Consider the following 20,022-nt stretch of genomic DNA (forward strand, 5'->3'; position numbering starts at 1 on the left):
TATGCAGAGCTTGGTTTTGGGGACCTGCAGCAGATGACTGTACAGTATTGTCCTCTGTATAGCTTTATATTTCAAAGGGACTTGACAATAGATGTTTTAATTATTTTAATCAAACTACTTAAGTTTGAAAAGGGTAGTGGCTGTGTTATGGCAGAACTGGAATCAGTGTGTCATGGGGAATTTATATTTTCCATACATCAATAACACACACAAGCAGTCATCTAATAATACACAGATGGGAGGTAATTTTAATTTTACATTTCAAACCTTGCTCAGGATGTAATAGTAGCTGTCGGCTATCTGTGTCTGACCAGAGGATCTATTTGTGCAGCATACTCTCCACAACAATCACCATACAAATGTCTCTGAGAAGCTTACTCAGGACAAAATGGCAATAGTCATCCCCAGTTTTGTTTTCTTCACAACACCAAGTAATGTAAGGTTTTCAGCCTCTGGCTCTGGAGCTTTCACTTTTCATTGTTATGTCTAATATCCATTAATATCTTCCTTGCCTTCATTTCATACTTTTTAAAAGCCACCTGCCATCACAACATCCTATAGTAATACATGCCACAGCTGAATGGGGGAAATTTTTTTTGCAAGAATTCTGCCCTGATTTAACTGCAATACACTTCTGCTCAGCGCAGCAACTCCTGGAAGGGGGGGGAGTTTGGGGGGGGAGTTGAAAGAGGGCAGAATAGCTTTAGCATCAGCTTCACCAACCCCTGCAGGCTTGCTCAAGGCTTTTTCCCTCATCCCATTTTTCCCCTTTCTGTTTGAAGGAGCTTTATGGGGCTCTGTATCGTCTCCAGACTGATAACACTTTTCAGGGGTTATCCTTCATGCACTTAGAATTGTGTGAGGAGAGAAGCAGGGCCCTGCTTCTTCGACCCACTTCTTTGTTCACATCTCTGCTGTGGTCCACAAATGGGGAAGGGGGAGGTCCAAAGCAGGGAGCCTCCCGTGATGGAGAATCTTCTCCTTTGGGATCCTTGACTGGGGGTCCTTGAAGAAATTTGAAGACACAGGCTTGAAGCAAAAAGGTAGGCCTTTATTCTTTACAAGCGTACACAGGGTCAATCCTCCTGAGACATCCAGGAGAGACTGCAGTGAAGCACAGTCTGCATGGATCTTTTATACAGTACTAAATACACATGTGACATCCTTATAACAATCATACAAGTTCCTTCCCACATAACACAACAGTTCCTCCTCTCTGCAATCTTTCCAAACCAATCAGAAAGCATTAGGTAGGTAATTCTATTTCTTATTCCAATATTCTGTCCATCTTATTAATATCACAATTGTTCTGCTGTCCCCCAAGACTAATGCTTTTTGAGGCCAATTGAAACCAGTTACTACCATATACTACATTCTACTGTTGTGAATGTGCTTTCATGCATACCCGGTACTTCCATTGTTCTTGATCGGCCAGGCTGACCCAGGTGCACCTGGAGATATTAATGATGCTGGGTTGAGTTTGCCTCAACTTAGGGTGTCCATGAGCACCACAGTTCTATTTTGGGGTTTCCAAAAAGGCCTGTGAGTCTATTGCTTAGTTCCTTGTGATTTTCCTTATGTTTCATGATCATATATCTTCGTATATCTATGTTTATATGTGTGGATACATAGAATTCTCCATTACCCCTACACATGTAGGCTCGTCATGCAATTAAGATCAAGGTTCTAAATTGCATGGAGAACCTACACACACAGAGGAGTATTTCAGTATTAAACTACACACACATAAATGGAGGGCAGTAGAGTTGAGTAATAACGATATGATGGATGGGATGGGACCAAGGAGCATGCCACTCTTTCTTTTCACATGATTCTGATCATGCAAAAATTGAACACCAGAAAAGGACTACAGTCAGCCTTTCTGGGTCTTTCTGGGTCAAACACCCACCTTGACAGGTTTTTAAGAAGGTCCTTCAGAAGGCTGACTTGTGTGGTAACTTGAGGTGTGGCTTTAATTGGCAGTACCTAATATTCTTGAATTCCTAGCAATAAAGGGGGTTTCCAATGTTGGCTGAAGGGAGTTGGAGAAGGTCCCCATGGTAGTGGTTATTTATTTGTCGCTTACTACAGTTTTTTTTGTCTGAAAGTGACTTAAAGTTTTAAAAAACATGTAATATAGCATTTAAAATATATCAGAGGTTTAAAAACAAAACAAAAAACAAAAGCATTAACTAAACATGTGCATCCAACAACATTAAAAGCACATATCCTAACCCACCCCTTTGGTTGAGAGCTGAAAGGTTTTTGATTATTCTCCTGTTTGGGAGCTACTTTTAAACCACCTTACTTAGAAACTGGTTCTCTTCTTCCCCCCAGCCCCCGAAAAATAATCAGAAGAAAATAGTTATCTCTTGCTTCTTCAAGTAAATCTCCTTCTCCTACTGAAATAGCTCACTGGCCTCAGTGAGTAACAAGCTTGTCTGATATCCCTGAGCCCCATTCACACCTCTCATGTTTTTTTTCCAGAGAGGTAGGCATCTTAGTTCGTTGCAGCAGAAACAGCAGCAGGGTCTTGTGGCACCTTAAAGACTAACATATTTATTATGGCATAACCTTCTGTGGACCATAGTCTACTTCACCAGATAGTTTGCCTCTATTCCACCCTAACCGATATCTCTACCTGAGAAATGGAGCTGAGATTTTACTCTTACCTGAACATCTGGCCTATGCACACCTGACTGGGCTGTGGAGTTCAATGGATTCCCAAAGGTGAGCCCCTGGACAAATGACTTGCAGAGGTCTACTGCTTTGTGCAGATGGGTTTTATAAGAAGCCACCTTCTTCAACTCAGGAAGAGGTGGAAACCACAGAATCTTTGCACTGTAAATCCATTTAACCTTGCCCACTGTTCCACTAGTGATAGGCACCATCCACCTGTTCCAGATCAGCTGCTTGTAGATGAAAATTCACCAGTAATATTAGGTTTTAAAATATAGATTAATTGCAAAAGACAGACAGCAAGCTTGTGATTTTTCTAAATGAACAGATAAATATGTTTTGTCTAAAAATAGGCTACTTGTTCTGTCTTAATGTTGAAGAAATAATTTGAAATGAGACTTTTTGATTGCAGCTGTAATGTCATTGCTTGTTATAAATGACACAGCATGCCAGGTTTTGGCTTGTTCTGAGGAATTCATTGATTCTTTGGTAGTAATTGACTGGAAAACTGGGTTATATTTTTGAGCAGTGGCATCAGGATAGATTAATGTGAACAAGTAGGTTCACTGTTCTGTCACTAACAGCAGTTTTTGCCTTCAATAATAATCTTAAAATCCTGTGAATAGGCAGCAGTAAGCTAAATTTGGAGCCTTTAATGTTGATCTGAGCATCTGCGGATGCATGTGATACAATGCATTCAGTTGATGCATTGTTTCTGATTTACTTTGAACCTCCACCTGGAAATTTGTAAAATAATCAACATTGCATTTTATAATGCAGAAAGTGTAACTTTAAACCCTTGTTCCAAATTGTTGTTGTTTGTTCTGTAAAACAGAGTAATTTGTCAGAATAGTGAAATAATTTTATTAATGAAGAGATTTAAATTAAAGAGTCTAGAAGGTGAATATGTGCCAGTGGATTGGGAACCTCTCTATCTTTGCCTGTATCTGTAGTAATTTGAGAACACATTTAGGTTTTAGGTGGAGTTTGTAATGGATCAAGGAGCTATGGTAGACTGAATCCACTAATTGCAAGCTGTTAATGCATTGTCATGTTCAAAAAACATACAGCTATTCAATCATAATTCAGCAATATAAACATGTACATAATGGATCATGTGGCATGGTAAAGGGGAGCAGAAGTCTTGCCTACATGGCTATGAAAAGGAGCAAGAAATTATCTGTACTGAAGAACACTTCATGAAGGGGTCATATAAAAGGACATAAGTAAGGTCATATTCTTATGTGTGTTGTAACCACATTTATATATACACCTGTGTGTGCTGGCAGAAGAGAGGACTCATTTTGTTGCTCAGAGAGAGATAGGGTGCCAAAATCAGCAAAAAGCTGGTTCTTGAAACTTACTTAAAATACACTTATTGGGCATAAGAGACTCTGGTATTCTTCTTCCTGTAGTGCTCTTTTTAAAAAAGTAGGAATTTGGTTGAAACAATTGCCACAAAGCTGAAAAGTTATTCGGATGCAGTCCATTACTCATCTTGTCAGCAATTTCTACTGTAGGGGATTGTATTACAAGATGATAATCTGTTTACTAGAGTTCACAGAAAGCACTACAAATGCTCCCCCCCCCACATTCCTGTTTGTGTAATTTAACTTTTTTTCATTTGTGTGTAATTGTCACCTGGCTGTCAAGCGTAATAAAATAATTTCCCCCTGGAAATTAGGCATGCACCAATGATTGTTTACTTTTGGCACATGCTAAAAACGTTGCCTTTCACCTGTGCTTTTCTTTAGTACAGTTGGTCAAGTGCAGTGCTGGTTACAGTAAATATGCTGTATTATTATAATAGTGCTTTTTATATATACGGTCTGCCTAGTAAATGTCGCAAGACGTCACCCTAAGTCAGAAATGACTCGCACTATAAGTGTGGGGACACCTTTACCTTTACCTTTAGATGGACCAATGGTCTGACTCAGTATAAGGCAGCTTTCTGTGTTTCTTCCTAATGGGAGGCATACAGAATAGAGTACCCCCAGTTCTAAATTGGGGCATTTTTTAATGTCTCTCTTGCCCTTTGTTTCTTCCAGGATGGCCAGTCAGACATTTTGTACATATTCTGGACAGCAGTGACTCGGACACTTGCCTCCCAATTTCAGAAAGCAACCAACTGTAAGTATTTAGCATGTGTGATGATTTTGTTTTCTATGGTTACCCTGAAAATACATTAATTTTGTAAAACTCCCAACCAGGGCTGTGGAGTCAGAGCTGTGGAGTTGGATTTGGGAGCAATTTTGGGTGGAGTCTGAGTCGATAGAAATGTATCGACTCTGATTCCAACTCCGACTCCTTCATAAATGGCAAATGTATATTAACTAGTAATAACAAATTTACTGTAGTAAAATGGTAGCACAAGGCATTTCATCACCACCACGTGAATCCAGAGCTTGGAAAAGTTACTTTTTTGAACTACAACTCCCACGAGTCCAATCCCTGGGGCACACCATGGCGAAAGAGGAGGCAGGAGAGGAGGGGACTTCCCAGCCAAACCGTACAGCATCTTCTCGGAGCAGGTGGAGGAGGAAAAAGAAGAGGAGGTGCCACACCGCAGGGCAAGAGACATGCTGCTAGCGGAAGCCGGCAAACCATCTGCTTAATTCCGGGGGGGGGGGCAAAACGAAGTAGATATTCACCCACCCCAGCCTACAGCCTGTCTCTTGCCCCGCAGTGTGACTCTTCCTCTTCCTTCTCCGTGGGCTGGCACTCCTGAGGGGAGCATTGCTGTAGCCTCCATTGTATGGATGTGCTGGGGGGGTGCTCCTGCCTCCTCCTCCTCCATGGTAGACAAAATTCCTTGAAGAAAATAGGCTTTAAACGAGGAAAGGATGTAGCTCAGTGGCAGAGCATCTGCTTTCCATGCAGAAGATCCCAGGTTGTATTCCTGGCACTTCTAGGTAGGGCTGGGAGAGACTCCTGCCTGAAACCCTGGATTGCTGCTGCCAGTCAGTGTAGACAATACTGAGCAAGATGAACCCAGGGTCTGATTCAGTTGAAAGCAGTTTCCTGTCTTCCTATCTATTTTCTTAGACTTGCTTAACTTCTTTCTTTAGTATACTGAGAAAGCGTTGTCTCCAAAAAATAAAAATAAAAGTTACCTGTAGTAGTCTCCTCTGACAAAAATAGGCTAGCCTCTGAAGTTTGTGACCAAAAACGCCTAAGCCATGTAGGGTGGTTTGTCAGAGACTTGACAAAACTATCTTGCTATCTATATGAAATTACAAAAATACAGGTTGTGGAGTACTAGCAGGCCACAATACACAATACTTGGCTGGTGAGTGCTGTTTCAGGGAGGGAGGGAGATGATGATCTTGTGGAAGGCTGATGGGTAATTTTGGGGCTAAGGGAGTGTACAAAAGGGTTGGTTAATCTATGTGCTCTGGTGAATCAAATGGGAAGGGATCTGTCCGTGAGGACTGAGATGAGAGGGTGAAGCTTCCATGCAACATTGTGGGTTTTTTTCTTTATTTCCAAGTTAGTTATGCGGGTCCCAATGAGTGGCAGTGGTATAATCTTAGAAGGGGATGTGGCAGTGGGAGGCATGACATGACTCACGAAGGGACCCTGTACTTCTCAATTTGCCACTATACTACTTTCTCTTTTCTTTCAAATAGTCATCCACTATAAAATACCAATATGGTATTGGGGGATCGAGCATATTTTTTTCCTATGTGTCAATCCTCATTCGTAGCATTATCCAGCCAAGCATAGGGGAGAATGCCTGTCTTCAGAGCTTTGTCAGCCTTACATGTACTAGCAAAAGCAGGAAGTGACTCTTTTTCTAACATGCAGAGAAGATGTGTGCTATGGTGCTGAAGTGGCAGAGTATGAGGTTTCAAAAACTGAATGATGATAAATAGGGAGGAGGATTTATCTCTGCTGGTATATGCTGCCTTTTTTGTTTGCTTGCTTAATAATTTAAACTTTCACAAAATACTGTAGGTGGGGAAGAGGTGCATTGCTGGCCACAATCTACTAGGTGTTCTTGATATCCACGTGACGATTATCCATATAGCATTCATGGTGGTACTAGATGAGAAGAGAAATCACATTTTTCCCAACATTAAAATGTTGCAGTTTGAGTGCTGGGGAAATGCCATTTCCTGCAACAGAATTGGTACCTTGAGGAAATTAGATTCTGCACAATCATATGAGCACCAGCTGTACTATTTAGAAGAAATGCTTATAAATGCTCTGCAATAACTGAATGATGCCAGTACACCCCCCTTTTTTTACACCAAAACATTTGTATGGCCACTCTGTCATATGTGCAAAAACAAAATATTTTTTTTCTCATAAAAAAATAGTGCTAAATATTTGCAGTTTATATATATACACACACACGCACGCACGCACACACACATTTCTGAACAGTCATTCAGATATCAGGAATCAGAAATGGAAAGCCTTCAAATCGATCCCGACTTATGGCGACCCTATGAATAGGGTGTTCATGGTAAGTGGTATTCAGAGGGGGTTTACCTTTGCCTCCCTCTGAGGCTAGTCCTCCCCAGTTGGCTAGGGCCTGCTCAGCTTGCCACAGCTGCACAAGCCAGCCCCTTCTTTGTTCGCAACTGTCAGCTGGGGGGCAACTGGGCTCCTTGGGACTATGGAGCTTGCCCACAGCTGCACAGGTGGCAGGGTACGTTACCCCTGAGCCACTCACTGTGGAGGTGATCTTTAGCTGGCCCTTGACACCCAGGAGACACGAGCGGGGATTTGAACTCACAGACTCTGGACTCCCAGCCAGGCCCTCCTCTGAACGGAGAAAAAATGGAATGTGCAAGAGTTGATGGTGATAAGGTAAATACCCCCTAACATGTTATAACCTCCAAATGTTTTGTCACGAAAATATCACCGCCATCTTGGCACGCATGCATTTGCTGTCTTGCTGCGTCCATGATCTTATAAGGTAATGTTCTTTTGTAACAGTTTATAACTGAAATTATGGGATGCCGAGACACGGCCTGCACAAAGTGTATAAATACTTTCTGTTTCTGTATTTTTGGCGCGCTGTTGGCTGAGCTTGACTCCCTAGCGCCTTGCTGCAGCAATAAATCCTTTGTTGTACCTTTCTCCGGTCTGAATGTGTCATCGTCAAGTTCCCTTAACATTTGGCACCCCAGATGGGACTCTGACGAGACACTAATAGGCTGCGGTATTCCGCCCTCCTGAAGTGGACGGACCGGTGTGGAGAGGAAGACCGAGCGTTACCAAAGGGAGCGCGCCGACCGGTAATTTTCACCGATCGCCTTGCAGCACGGGCGGTCTGTCTCTCTGCCGGAACCCTCCACCGGGAAAGGAGTGAGACAACAAACGGTTCCTGTGAAAGACCGGCCGGCACCGGAATAGGGACCACCCCACCACGTCAGAAAGGCAAGTATAGTGAGTCCCTTAGACAGTTCTGGCCAGTCCTTAAGGACTGAAGGGGGGACAAGGCCAGTCCCTCACCTGGAGCCGTAGGAAACGGGTTGGTGGGTTTCCTGTTGGCATGATTGTTGTGTGAAAGGTGTGGAACGGTTGAAAGCAAAATACCCAGTGACGAAAACCCGAAGTAAAGGTACCTCTGGACCTGGCTAAGCACTAGTGTTTCCTGCTCCTAGTGCCTCTGGCTGCAGGCCAAGTATCACCAAGGGTTAGTAAGCGCTAAAGGTACTCTGCCGGTAAAGCGGAATCCACACGGCCTGTAGAAATTCCTTCTGTGTATCCTCCCCGTAGAGACCCCTTACTCTACGGTGACTGAAATCCCTCTTTTGTTTGTCTTACTATCCTACTGAGTGAAAAGGACAGGCAGGATGGGGAAAGGACAAAGCACACCCCTAAATATGGCCGTAACCCATTTTAATAAATATTTTGATCAGTCCAAATGTAACCTGATAACTATGAAACAGAAGTGCCAAGAAAAATGGCCCAATATGGCCCCAAGCTTCATCTGGTGGCCAGAAGAAGGAACCTTTTATGTCCCTGCTGTCAGCCGTTTGTTTAACTATGTGATAGTGGACTCTAATCCTGGAGTGGATCTTGTTGATGCTGACTACGCTTTGGGCTGGCTAGAAATTAGTAAACACCCCCCAAAGGACGTTAAAGCCATGCAGAAGAAGTTAGGAGATCGACCTGCCCGTTTGATGCTAAATTATAGTGCCTCTGAGGCTAAGGAAAGGACTAAAAGAACTTTGAAGAAACTAACGCCTGTTTTAAAGGAATCAAGTCAGCTAGAACCAGAACCACCTCCTTATGTGGCCACAACAGTCCTTAGGCCACAACCCCCACCTCTGCCCCAAGATCAAGACCAGGAGCCAGATACAACTCAACCATCGCCTCCTGTCCCGGCCCAACGAGTATATCCACAGTTGTCAGGGGCCTCTGGGAATGCCGAACCTTCGGCACCCCCAATAGAGGGAAACCAACTTACCCCTATACAAAATCGCCTTCGTCCACGGCAGGTCAGGGAACCTGCCTCAGAAAAGGTCTTCACTGCACCAGTTCGAGTTACGGCTGGCATTGTGCCCCGAACAGACGATAACGGCCAGGTACAAGGCTTGGTGGTGGAGACTCGTTCTTATGTGCTTTTTTCAACATCAGACCTATTAAATTGGAAGAATCATGGCCCATCGTATGAACAGGACACCCGTAAATTTATAGATATGCTTGAGGGCATAGTTCAGGCCCAGAATCCTACTTGGGCCGACATTCAACAGTTGATGGCGTACCTCCTTACCAGCGAACAAAGAAGGACAGTTCAGAGTAATATGGAAGAAGTAGTGCGCCAAGCAGCAGTAGCTGCGAATCAGGCAGATCCTACTATCTGGATCAGAGAAAGGGCACCGGTCACAAACCCTAATTGGGCTTTGAATGCCATTGAAGGACAAAACTCTCAGACAATGTACCAGACATTGTTCCTAGATGCAGTCAAAAAGGGAAAGAAGAAGTTGATGAATATGCAAAAAATACATGATGTGGTCCAGAAGAAGGACGAGGCCCCAGGATAATTTTTAGAGCGTCTACAAGAAGCATATCAAAAGCACAGTCCCCTAGACCCTGAAGAGGAAGGGAATAGGTCTATTATTGTGATGAGTTTTGTGGCACAGTCAGCTCCTGACATCCGAAAGAAGCTACAGAAGACTGAGGGATTTGAGGGGATGCCCTTGTCACAGTTGAAGGCAATAGCAGATTGTGTATATAACAACCGTGATGCAGAAGAGGTTAAAGACAAGGAGAGGAGGATGAAGGAAAAAGCATGTTTGTTGGCAGTGGCCCTACAGGGGCCATCGGGACCAGCGGTTCCAGATTGGAGACGTGGCAGAGGAAGAGGAAGAGAAGTGATGGGAAGGAGTTCGTTAGATCGGAACCAGTGTGCCTACTGTAAAGGTTATAATCACTGAAAGAATGAATGTCCAGAGAGAGAAAAGAAGTTCAAAAGACAGATAGAAGGAGAAGCGACTATGAAAGGAGCTAGAGGATTGTTACAGGGAGGACTATATCGTGGAAGACCATCGGAAATCGGAGGCAGGATTCCTTACCCCCAAGAGACAGAACCAGAAGAATCGTATCCCGCACGGCCATAGGGCTGCCTACGGGCGAGCCCCCCTGAGCCCGTAATGGAAATCATTGTGGGGGGAACTACTGTTACAGGTCTAGTAGACACAGGGGCACAACGGTCTGTTTTAAATATTCCAATTGGAACAGCTAGTCAGAATAACACCAGTATAATTGGAGCGTCAGGAAAAGCCACACTTGCAGTGAACTTAAAGAGCCAACCTGTTGCAATTGGATCTCAAGTTATTTACCATGAATTTTTGTACATACCTGAGTGCCCAATCCCCTTAATTGGTAGAGATCTTCTTTGTAAGATGCAAGCAACCTTGGAGTTTGCTCCAAAAGGGGAAGTAAAGATGCAATCCCTACACTGCAGGGCTCCTATCTTGTTGTGCCCAGTACAAGAGGCTTGGAGGTGTCAAAAAGCAGTAAAAGCCCTCTCTGTAAAGGAGAAGGGGGTAGGTGAGTGGAAACTAATTAATTTAGTACCTGGAGTATGGGCAGAAAATAACCCAATTAGTCTGGCAGTACAGGCGGTACCAGTCCGGATAATCCTGAAACCTCAAGCCAGGCCAGTACAAGTTAGGCAATACCCGATCCCGATAGAAGCAAAAGAACCTATTCAGAACCATTTAGCCCGTCTTTTGAAATTAGGCGTCTTGATCGAAACCGCCTCCGTCTGGAATACTCCCTTGTTACCTGTGAAAAAACCTGGGACAGAGTGTGACTATAGACCAGTACAGGACTTGCGGGCAGTCAATGAATCTGTACTCCCAATGACACCGATTGTACCAAACCCTTATACTCTATTGGGAAGAATTCCTGGTAACAGTTCAGTTTATACTGTAGTAGATCTGAAGGATGCCTTCTTCAGTATCCGCCTTGACAAAGATTCTATATCTTTGTTTGCCTTTACTTGGGAGGATGTTCGGACAGGAATCACCTCTCAGCTTTCTTGGACGCGGTTGCCTCAAGGGTTCTGTCATTCTCCCTCTATTTTTAGTCAACAATTGAATAAAGATCTGGAACATTGGCAAGAAACCAATGGACCCCTCCTTCTGTATGTGGATGATATCTTGCTCCCATGTCCTGACTTGAATAGTTGTAAGGAACATACCCTATCACTACTGAAGGAATTAGAACAGTTAGGTTATAGAGCAAGCCAGAAGAAAGCTCAAATATGTCAAGAGGAAGTGGAATATTTGGGCTTTATAATAAGAAAGGATCAGAGACTTTTAAGCCCAGCGCGCACCAAGGCCATTACGACATTGCCCTTGCCCCGCATGAAAAAGGAATTACGAACAATGCTGGGAATGGCGGGTTACTGCAGAATTTGGATCTTGAATTTTGCCTCAATAACTAAACCCCTGTATGCTATGTTGCAAGGAAATTTACCAGAGAATGTTCCACTTGCATGGGAACCCATCCAGTTGAAAGCTATAGAAACCCTGAAAGCAGCTCTCAAAAGCCCACCAGCTTTAGGAATACCAGACACAACCAGGCCCTTCAAACTGTTTGTAGATGACCGAAAGGGAGTGGCAGTGGGAATGCTAACCCAAATTTTAGGCTCATGGGACCGACCAATTGCATATTTGAGTAAAAAGTTAGACACAGTTAGTCAAGGATGGCCAAGTTGTCTAAGAAGTATAGCCGCCACTTCTTTACTTCTAACTGAAGCATTGAAACTTACCTTTGGACAGACCATTTATGTCACCGCCTCCCATTCAATCAAGAACGTACTAGAAAAACAGGGTCCCAGATGGATGACAAGTTCCAGGCTTGTTAAATATACTGCTCAGCTCTGTGAAAATCCTAATGTAACTATTCAAGACCGATCTACTTTGAACCCTGCTACCTTAATGCCTGTACCAGAGCAGGAACTTGTTCATGATTGTGAGGAGGTAATGACCAAGGTATATTCCAGTCGCCCAGACTTGAAAGATGAACCACTGAAAAAAGGCCGAATTTTATTCTGTGATGGGAGCAGCTACATAAAGGAAGGCTGCAAGGTAGCAGGATATGCTGTGGTGGAGCAAGGACGGATGGTGAGAAATGGGAAATTGCCTGCTGGAACTTCAGCCCATAAAGCTGAAATTATAGCCCTCACCCAGGCCTTACTAGAAGCAACTGGACAAGAAGTCACTATTTATACTGACAGCAAGAATGCTTTCTTGACTCTACAAGTGCATGGAGCCCTGTATAAAGAAAGAGGATTCCTAACCTCTGAAGGAAGACCAGTAGCTTATGCTAGTGAAATAAGGGCCCTCTTGGATGCGGTGTGGAAACCGTTAAAGGTGGCAGTGGTTCACTGCAAGGCACACACCAAAAAAGGGGGGCCTGTGCCAGAAGGAAATGCCATAGCAGATCAAGAAGCAAAGAAGGCCGCTATTTCTGGGCCTCCAGTGACTCGAAGTTTTGCCCACCTGTACTATGCAGAGATACCTGTTGGAATGAGCAAACCATATTATTCCCCTGAGGAGGAAAAAGAAGCTCAAGACTACGAGTTCAGGGACATAGATGGATGGAAAATCTTGGAGGATGACCGAGTCTGGATACCTCAAAGCTTAGCCTATGAAGTTCTGTCTAAAATCCATAACCAATGTCACCTGGGAAAAATAAATCTGGAAAGATTAGCTAGAAAAACTCTTTATATTGACCATTTATGCAAATGGTGTAAATTAATAACAAAAGAATGTCTTACCTGTGCACAAGCAAATCCCCGTCGAGGACCAGGACTAACACTCGGGACTGTCCTTAAGGGTACACGACCGTTTCAAGTCATACAGATAGACTTCACCCACATGCCCCTAGCATATGGATTCAAAGTGTTGCTGGTGGCAGTTTGTACTTACACCGGATGGATAGAAGCTAGACCGGCAACAGGGGAGACAGCAGCAATAGTTGCTAAATTTTTATTAGAAGAAGTTGTGCCTAGATATGGACTGCCTTTACAAATAAATTCTGATAATGGTCCGGGATTTGCAAACGCTCTAGTAGAACATGTTTCTAATGCCCTAGGCTTAACATGGAAATTACATTGTGCTTGGAGACCGCAGAGTAGTGGAATGGTGGAACGAGCAAATCAGACTTTGAAATTACATTTGACAAAATTGTGCATAGAGACTAAGGAAAAATGGGTCCGGCTACTGCCCCTAGCCCTGTTGCATCAAAGATGTACACCTCGAAGTTCTGGTTATACTCCATATGAATTGATGTATGGCAGACCACCACCTTTACCAACAGGAGTAGAAATCTTAGGAGAGCAGGGACAAGTAACTTTTCAGAGGCAACTACAAGCCTTAAATCGAGTTATAAGAGAATTGCAGCAATATACTGATCCCAGCCCATTGCAAACCACCACTAGCATGCATAATTATAATCCTGGGAATAAAGTCTGGGTAAAAACGTGGGAAGACAAATTGCTACAACCTAAATGGAAAGGTCCGTTTGCAGTAATTATGGTCACCCCTACAGCCCTGAAAGTTGAAGGACAGATCCCATGGATCCATTGGACCAGAGTAAAGCCAGCTGCCAGTCCAGAATGGGAAATTGTTGCCATGTTACCAGAGACACTACGGATGAAGATCCGGAAAAGGGCCAATGTGGGCCGAAAGGACGCGACAGGAGAAGCCTCCTTGGGACCGGCAACCAAGTGAGCGAAACTCAGGAGGGTGTTGCGTCCCCTACCGACCAGGAGAGAGTAGTGGGACACCACCCGAAGATACAGATTTGCCCAGCTTCAATTAAAATGCCCTGTTGCAAATTATCTTATTTAATTATGTTGTTCCAGTTTGGAGTTATACTAATACTGTTATTGTTTCCCCCCTATTGCAAAATCGGTTAGCCCTAGATTACCTGTTATCTAAAGAAGGAGGAGTTTGTAAGTTATTAAATTTGACAGAATGTTGTTTAAAAAAATTGATGAAAATGGGGGGATTGAAAGGAATGATCATTACTGTTGCTGTACTGATACTGTTATGTTTGCTATTACCATGCACTATGCCTATAATAATCAATGGATTGAGAAGTATAATTTCAGGTGCAGTAGAGACTCAGGTTGCCCGACAGATGGTGTTACAAGCCAACCGATATCAACCAGTACCCCATGAAGAAGAGAATAATTTGTAAAACAGTGTTATTGTTATGTAATACTTTAATCATTATAATAAGAAGTTAAAGTATTAAAGGGGGGAATGATAAGGTAAATACCCCCTAACATGTTATAACCTCCAAATGTTTTGTCACGAAAATATCACCGCCATCTTGGCACGCATGCATTTGCTGTCTTGCTGTGTCCATGACCTTATAAGGTAATGTTCTTTTGTAACAGTTTATAACTGAAATTATGGGATGCCGAGACACGGCCTGCACAAAGTGTATAAATACTTTCTGTTTCTGTATTTTTGGCGCGCTGTTGGCTGAGCTTGACTCCCTAGCGCCTTGCTGCAGCAGTAAATCCTTTGTTGTACCTTTCTCCGGTCTGAATGTGTCATCGTCAAGTTCCCTTAACATTGGGGTGTGGTAGACTTGGACTGTGACCAGGGATATGGGTTCAAATCACTACTCGGACACAAAGCTGACTATACAACTTTCCTTCAGTTACTACTTCACAGTTGCTACCTACTGTGTAGGCTGCCTTGAACTCCTTGGGAGAAGAACAGGATAAAAAGGTGACTAATAGAACAGTGGCCTAGGAAGGTATATATATTTTAGCATTGCTCCTATGATGATCTACAACATAAATAGTCACAGAATGTCAGAGACTGTGTAGATTTTCTTCAGGTGAAGGAGATACTGAAGCCACGCAAACAATACTTCTGTGAATTTGCTAACATTTTACCTTGTGCATGTAAATAAATAGGGAGTGTCTATGCCACCATCCCTGTAGTTTCTAGTCACTCTCTTTTAAAAGCTGTGGATGTTACTTATTTATTGTATGTGTAAGTAATGGATGTGTAGTTGCTAAGTAACCAGGTGATCCAGAAGCTAGTTTAATTTGAGTGACTGCCTAATACTGTCAAATATGTTTACTTCACAATAACAAGTACACTATGACTATTGGGATAAAAAGAATCTCACTGACTCCTCATAGCTGCTGCGTTGGCCCAGACTTGCTCTACGTCAGTTCCCTCCTCAGGGTCAAACGCTGTGTCATGAGGGAGATGTGTAAATGCATCTCTGTTCCTTTTAATAGCAGTCACAGGGCCTCCAATCTAAATTGGGACCATGGGTGTTAAATCCCACCCCCATCTTCAAAACACAATTTTCCTGAATTCCCACCCCATAAACTCTGCCTGTATACTGTAGCTACCAGGACAAATAACAAATTCAGGGAAGGGGAGATTTTTATGAGGAAAATGGAATGGGACAAAATGAATAAAACTCCCATACTTTGGTGGTCCCAGTCAGTATCAGCCCCCCATTGGGCTTCCATTGGAAATAAATGTAAAGAGATGGAAATGCATTTATACAGCTCCATCATTATTTGGCCTTCAAATATTTTCAAATCTGCACATCCTGTCTCTTAAGAATAATATTGTTTTTCCCAATTTGTTGCCTCTTGCTACCCTCTCATGATTTGAATATTGTAATCTGCTTATGGTATATATGTGGGTGGTCCTCTGAAGGTTCTAGACTCTCTGTTGTATTTTTTTAGAGTGCTTGGTCACTAACAAACCTAATTTGCATACATGGAGCTAGACAACCCCACATTTAAACACTGCTAACTTTGATGTGGGGTTGGCAAAATCTAAAACAAATATATAATAAAAACCTTGAAAACAAATCCATAGGGTTTAGCAAAATAGTAGGTATATTCAAAATTAGAAAATATATGACAAAGTAAATAGGTCTCTCTTGTGAAGTTTAGAGACTTGGGTACATGTCTACATACTCTGATTAATGACATTTTAAAAATGATTTAGAATACTGGTAATGACTGAGAAGGGGCACAGTGTTTAACCTGTAGAAAAAGTCTATCTGGAAATGCTTCCTTCTGATCTCAAATTCCTTACCTCTCAGCTCTGATGTGGTGGGCTTCTATAGTTACTCAGTGGTGGGGGAAATACCCTTTTCTTTGCTTAGGGATACTTTCATCTAATCTTCTGTTTCAGGGTTGAATCATATCATTGAAAATAGACCCATGATACAAATTACGGCCTGAGAGAAGGCAGTGATACTGGCCTGGTCACACATAACACTAAATCATGGCTTAATGGTATTTGTGAACCCTGCCCATCTTAACTGTTTCTTGGCAACAAACTATGATCTGAAGCCATGGTTTATTGTTGGCTTTCAGACTATGGTTTGTTTTAACTATAGCTTGGTGTTACATGTGGACCCAGCACCCTTCCTTAACCATTATTTTTTTTAATTGGCCTACCCCAGACACTGAATAAGCAACAAAGGACAACTGGAAAAGCAAATCAAACTTTGGAGGAACAAGCAGTAACTTGTTTGTTTGTCTCTGAGACTATTAATTATAACAACTGTAAGAAAACATGTGGTTTGTTAAATAAACCATGGGTTAACATGTGCAAACCAGGCCAATAGCTAGAAAGCAAGGTGTTGAAATATTTATCTGAAGTACCTTTGCTAATGTTAACGAAAATCATCATAAAAAGATTGGTAACTATTTAATAAAGTACTAAATTTAGCACTAAAAGTGGGATAAAGATCAGTATTAGCATGCTATTAGCACTGCAGAAAACTTTATGGTATTTTGTTAGCCATTTTTCATGTCTTCTTTTATAACACTAGACACAACAGGGATTTCCTAATTTGTTCATTCACTCCTGTCCATGGTGAGGGGAACAGGCGAGGGACCCAATTTCCTCCTGAGTATAATCCTGGGAGTGAAGTACAGGGTCGGCATTAGACTGCAGTGGGCCCTTGTGCACCAGACTACAGGAGCCCTTGAAGGGAGTTGTAGTAGTGATGCAGCAGCACTACTGCTGCTGCCGGGGGCTTAAATAGGTCCAGCTGCAGCAGTGGATTAGTGTGTCATGCATGCAAGCCTCCAATCACCCAAGATGGTGGGAGGCACATTGATGCCCTCATCTCCATCTTGGGTAATGGCTGACATGGCACTTTGGTGCCACAGAAAGTTACATAGCTAGCTGGTGGCAGAGAGGGTGTTGCCTGGGAGAGTGGCTTCCGCTCTGCGATCTGCGCCAGCATCGAGTCGCAGGCTGCATGCTCTGTGACCCTAAGTTAGCGCAGATCACAGAGTGGGAGCTACACCCACCCAGCAACAGGGGCCCCTCTCAATGCCTAGGGCCCTTGGCCAGTGCCCAGCTAGGCCACCTGTTAGTGCTGGACCTGGCAAAGTGTCATTCATATAGGCCCTGTTATAAACACTACATTTATGTAAATACCGTATTTCCATACTCCATTACTTTTAAATGGCAAGAATTGTTGGTATTGCAGAAACTGATATATGATAAATACAAGTAATATTTATGGCTTTTGTCTTGCAGCTTCCATGTTTTTGAAGCAAGCTTTTGAAGGCGAATACCCTAAATTACTGAGACTCTATAATGATTTGTGGAAGCGCCTTCAACAATATAGTGAAAATATTCAAAGAAATTTTATTACCAATGGCAGTGTGGAACACTTTGCTGAACTTCATCAGATTGAAGATGATACCCAGGACATATTCATGCAAAAGAAACAGGATTATGAGTATGTGTAATTAGAGGATAGAAAATTCCAGCCTCCATAGTTCCCACCTGCCTACAATGCAGTTTATTTTGTTTTAACATTTTAATGAACCACAACACACTATTTCATTCCACAAACTGAGGCATTTTCTACAGCATATAGGCATGATTTTTGTATTGGTCCTACATTTAAATAAATCAATTGGCCTTGTTTGCATATCATGGTAAACCATAGTTATTTATTATTTATTAAATTTCTATCCCACCCTTCCTCCCAGTTACTGATTTACCATGAATGCTCTGATCTCACCTATTTTGTTTATCCTCACCAGTGCTTTGAAGAAACAAATCATGAACCCTGTTTTAGCATTATGTCTGTAATGGGGATTGAAGTTTGTTTCACTACCAACAAATCACAATCTGTAGCCAAGGTTTGTTCTTGGATTACTGATCGTGGTTTGTTGGAACAAAACAAACTCTGAAATGTGGTTTGGACATAACGCTAAGTCAGGGATCTTTGTTTGTTTCCACCATGAGGTAACAGGGAGAAGAAAAATAGCCCAAATCAGCATGTTCATGGTAAATTGTTAACCATGGTTTATTGTGATGTGCAAACTGGGCCACTGAATCTACTTCCACTGGCACGTACTGTAAATTGTTCATTGGTTTGAGCAAAAGTAAACTGATGCCAAAAGTGGTTTTGAGCGCCCACCTCTCCAGTAGATTTTGAATCAGTGGGCCAGCTCTGACATGCTCTATACCTGGAGTTTTCAAATTGCGTCATACTAAGCTTCTCCAAAGCAACATCTCTTTGTGCCTGAATCTGTATTAGGTTCTATAAATATAGAAGATGACTGGCCTATGTCAGTTCTTGATCTAAGTTCAGAAGGAAAAGTTGTTTGAGACCATTGTATCCATTAGAGCAGGGATGGGAAATTTGTGGCCCTCCAGATGTTGTTTTACAGCTCCAATCATCCCTGATCATTGGTCATGTTCATTGAGGATAATGGGAGTTCAACATCATCTGGAGGGCTACTGGCTCTTTGCATTAAAGTCCCCAGAAAAAAACTTAAAAAAAAAAAATCTCATAAAGATCCCTGTCTCCTGTCCTGGTCCATCTGAGACACTCATTGGAGAATTAAGGAAATGCCCTGACATTCCTGACAGCTGTTTATGACTTGTTAAAGAGGAACAGTGCTTCCTAAAAGTACAGGTTGAAGGGTCCTTATGGGTGGGTCAGTAATAAGGAGCAGGGGTAATGGATTCAAGGGCTTTTCACTTCTGGGGCAGAAGCTGGAACCAATTCATTAATACCCCTTTAGGGGTTGAATTATTGTTGTTATTATTCAGAGACCACAGGGCAGTTGATAATATAAAAAAACCAACCATATGCTGTATGGCATATGTAACTACAGCAACCTTTATTTTTAGTTAGGAAATTTCCTCCTGTTTTTTTTAACATTAAATATCTCAAAAGAATACCTTGATTCAGAGAGATTGCTCGCTACGTGTATGTATAAGGGGAGGATTAATTCCCTAGTAGTACACACTTTTCTACCAATTCGTGCCGTAGTTAAGTGTACCTGCTCCGAAAGCAGAAATACTTGCTTTGTAGGTTCTGGCATTTAGATTAGATTGCCTTGTATATTTTTCCACTAAAAATTACTCTAAAGGATTTGCATACCTTGCGAATATATTATGTAAGAGCTGAGAAGATATGAACTGTGTTCCTTCAGTATGTATAAGCAACAGCGATTAGTCCAGCCCCAAATGTGTTGTTACATTATTTGTTTTGTTTTTAAAAAAGGACATATATGTTATTTTAACCAATTGCCTCCATTACCCAGTCCAGAAATAGCCCTGAAAGACTCTTTGCAACCTTATGAAGCTGCCTACTTGTCAAAGTCATTATCTCGACTCTTTGACCCTATCAACCTCGTCTTTCCCCCTGGAGGTCGCAATCCTCCTTCAACTGATGAGCTTGACAGCATCATCAAAACCATCGCAAGGTTTGTAATAAATTTTGGTACATTATATGTAATATGATTTTTCTCCTCTTCCTAAATTATAATTTTTGGAAATGAAATTTCATTACTACTAAATGATTGATTTCTCATTAATTATATAAGCA

At 42.3% G+C, this 20,022-nt stretch overlaps 1 protein-coding gene across 2 annotated transcripts in view; it reads left to right on the forward strand.

Annotated features, from left to right (window-relative positions):
• Positions 1-20,022, forward strand: part of COG5 (component of oligomeric golgi complex 5) — a 241,367-nt gene that overhangs the window by 137,223 nt on the left and 84,122 nt on the right. For both annotated transcript variants that reach the window (XM_061640367.1, XM_061640368.1), the window contains exons 11-13: positions 4,728-4,809; positions 17,709-17,913; positions 19,739-19,900. In XM_061640367.1, coding sequence (XP_061496351.1) covers positions 4,728-4,809; positions 17,709-17,913; positions 19,739-19,900 — 449 coding nt within the window. The remainder of the gene's footprint in view (positions 1-4,727; positions 4,810-17,708; positions 17,914-19,738; positions 19,901-20,022) is intronic.

Source organism: Rhineura floridana, chromosome 8 (genome assembly GCF_030035675.1).
Source record: "Rhineura floridana isolate rRhiFlo1 chromosome 8, rRhiFlo1.hap2, whole genome shotgun sequence".
NCBI lineage: Eukaryota > Metazoa > Chordata > Lepidosauria > Squamata > Rhineuridae > Rhineura > Rhineura floridana.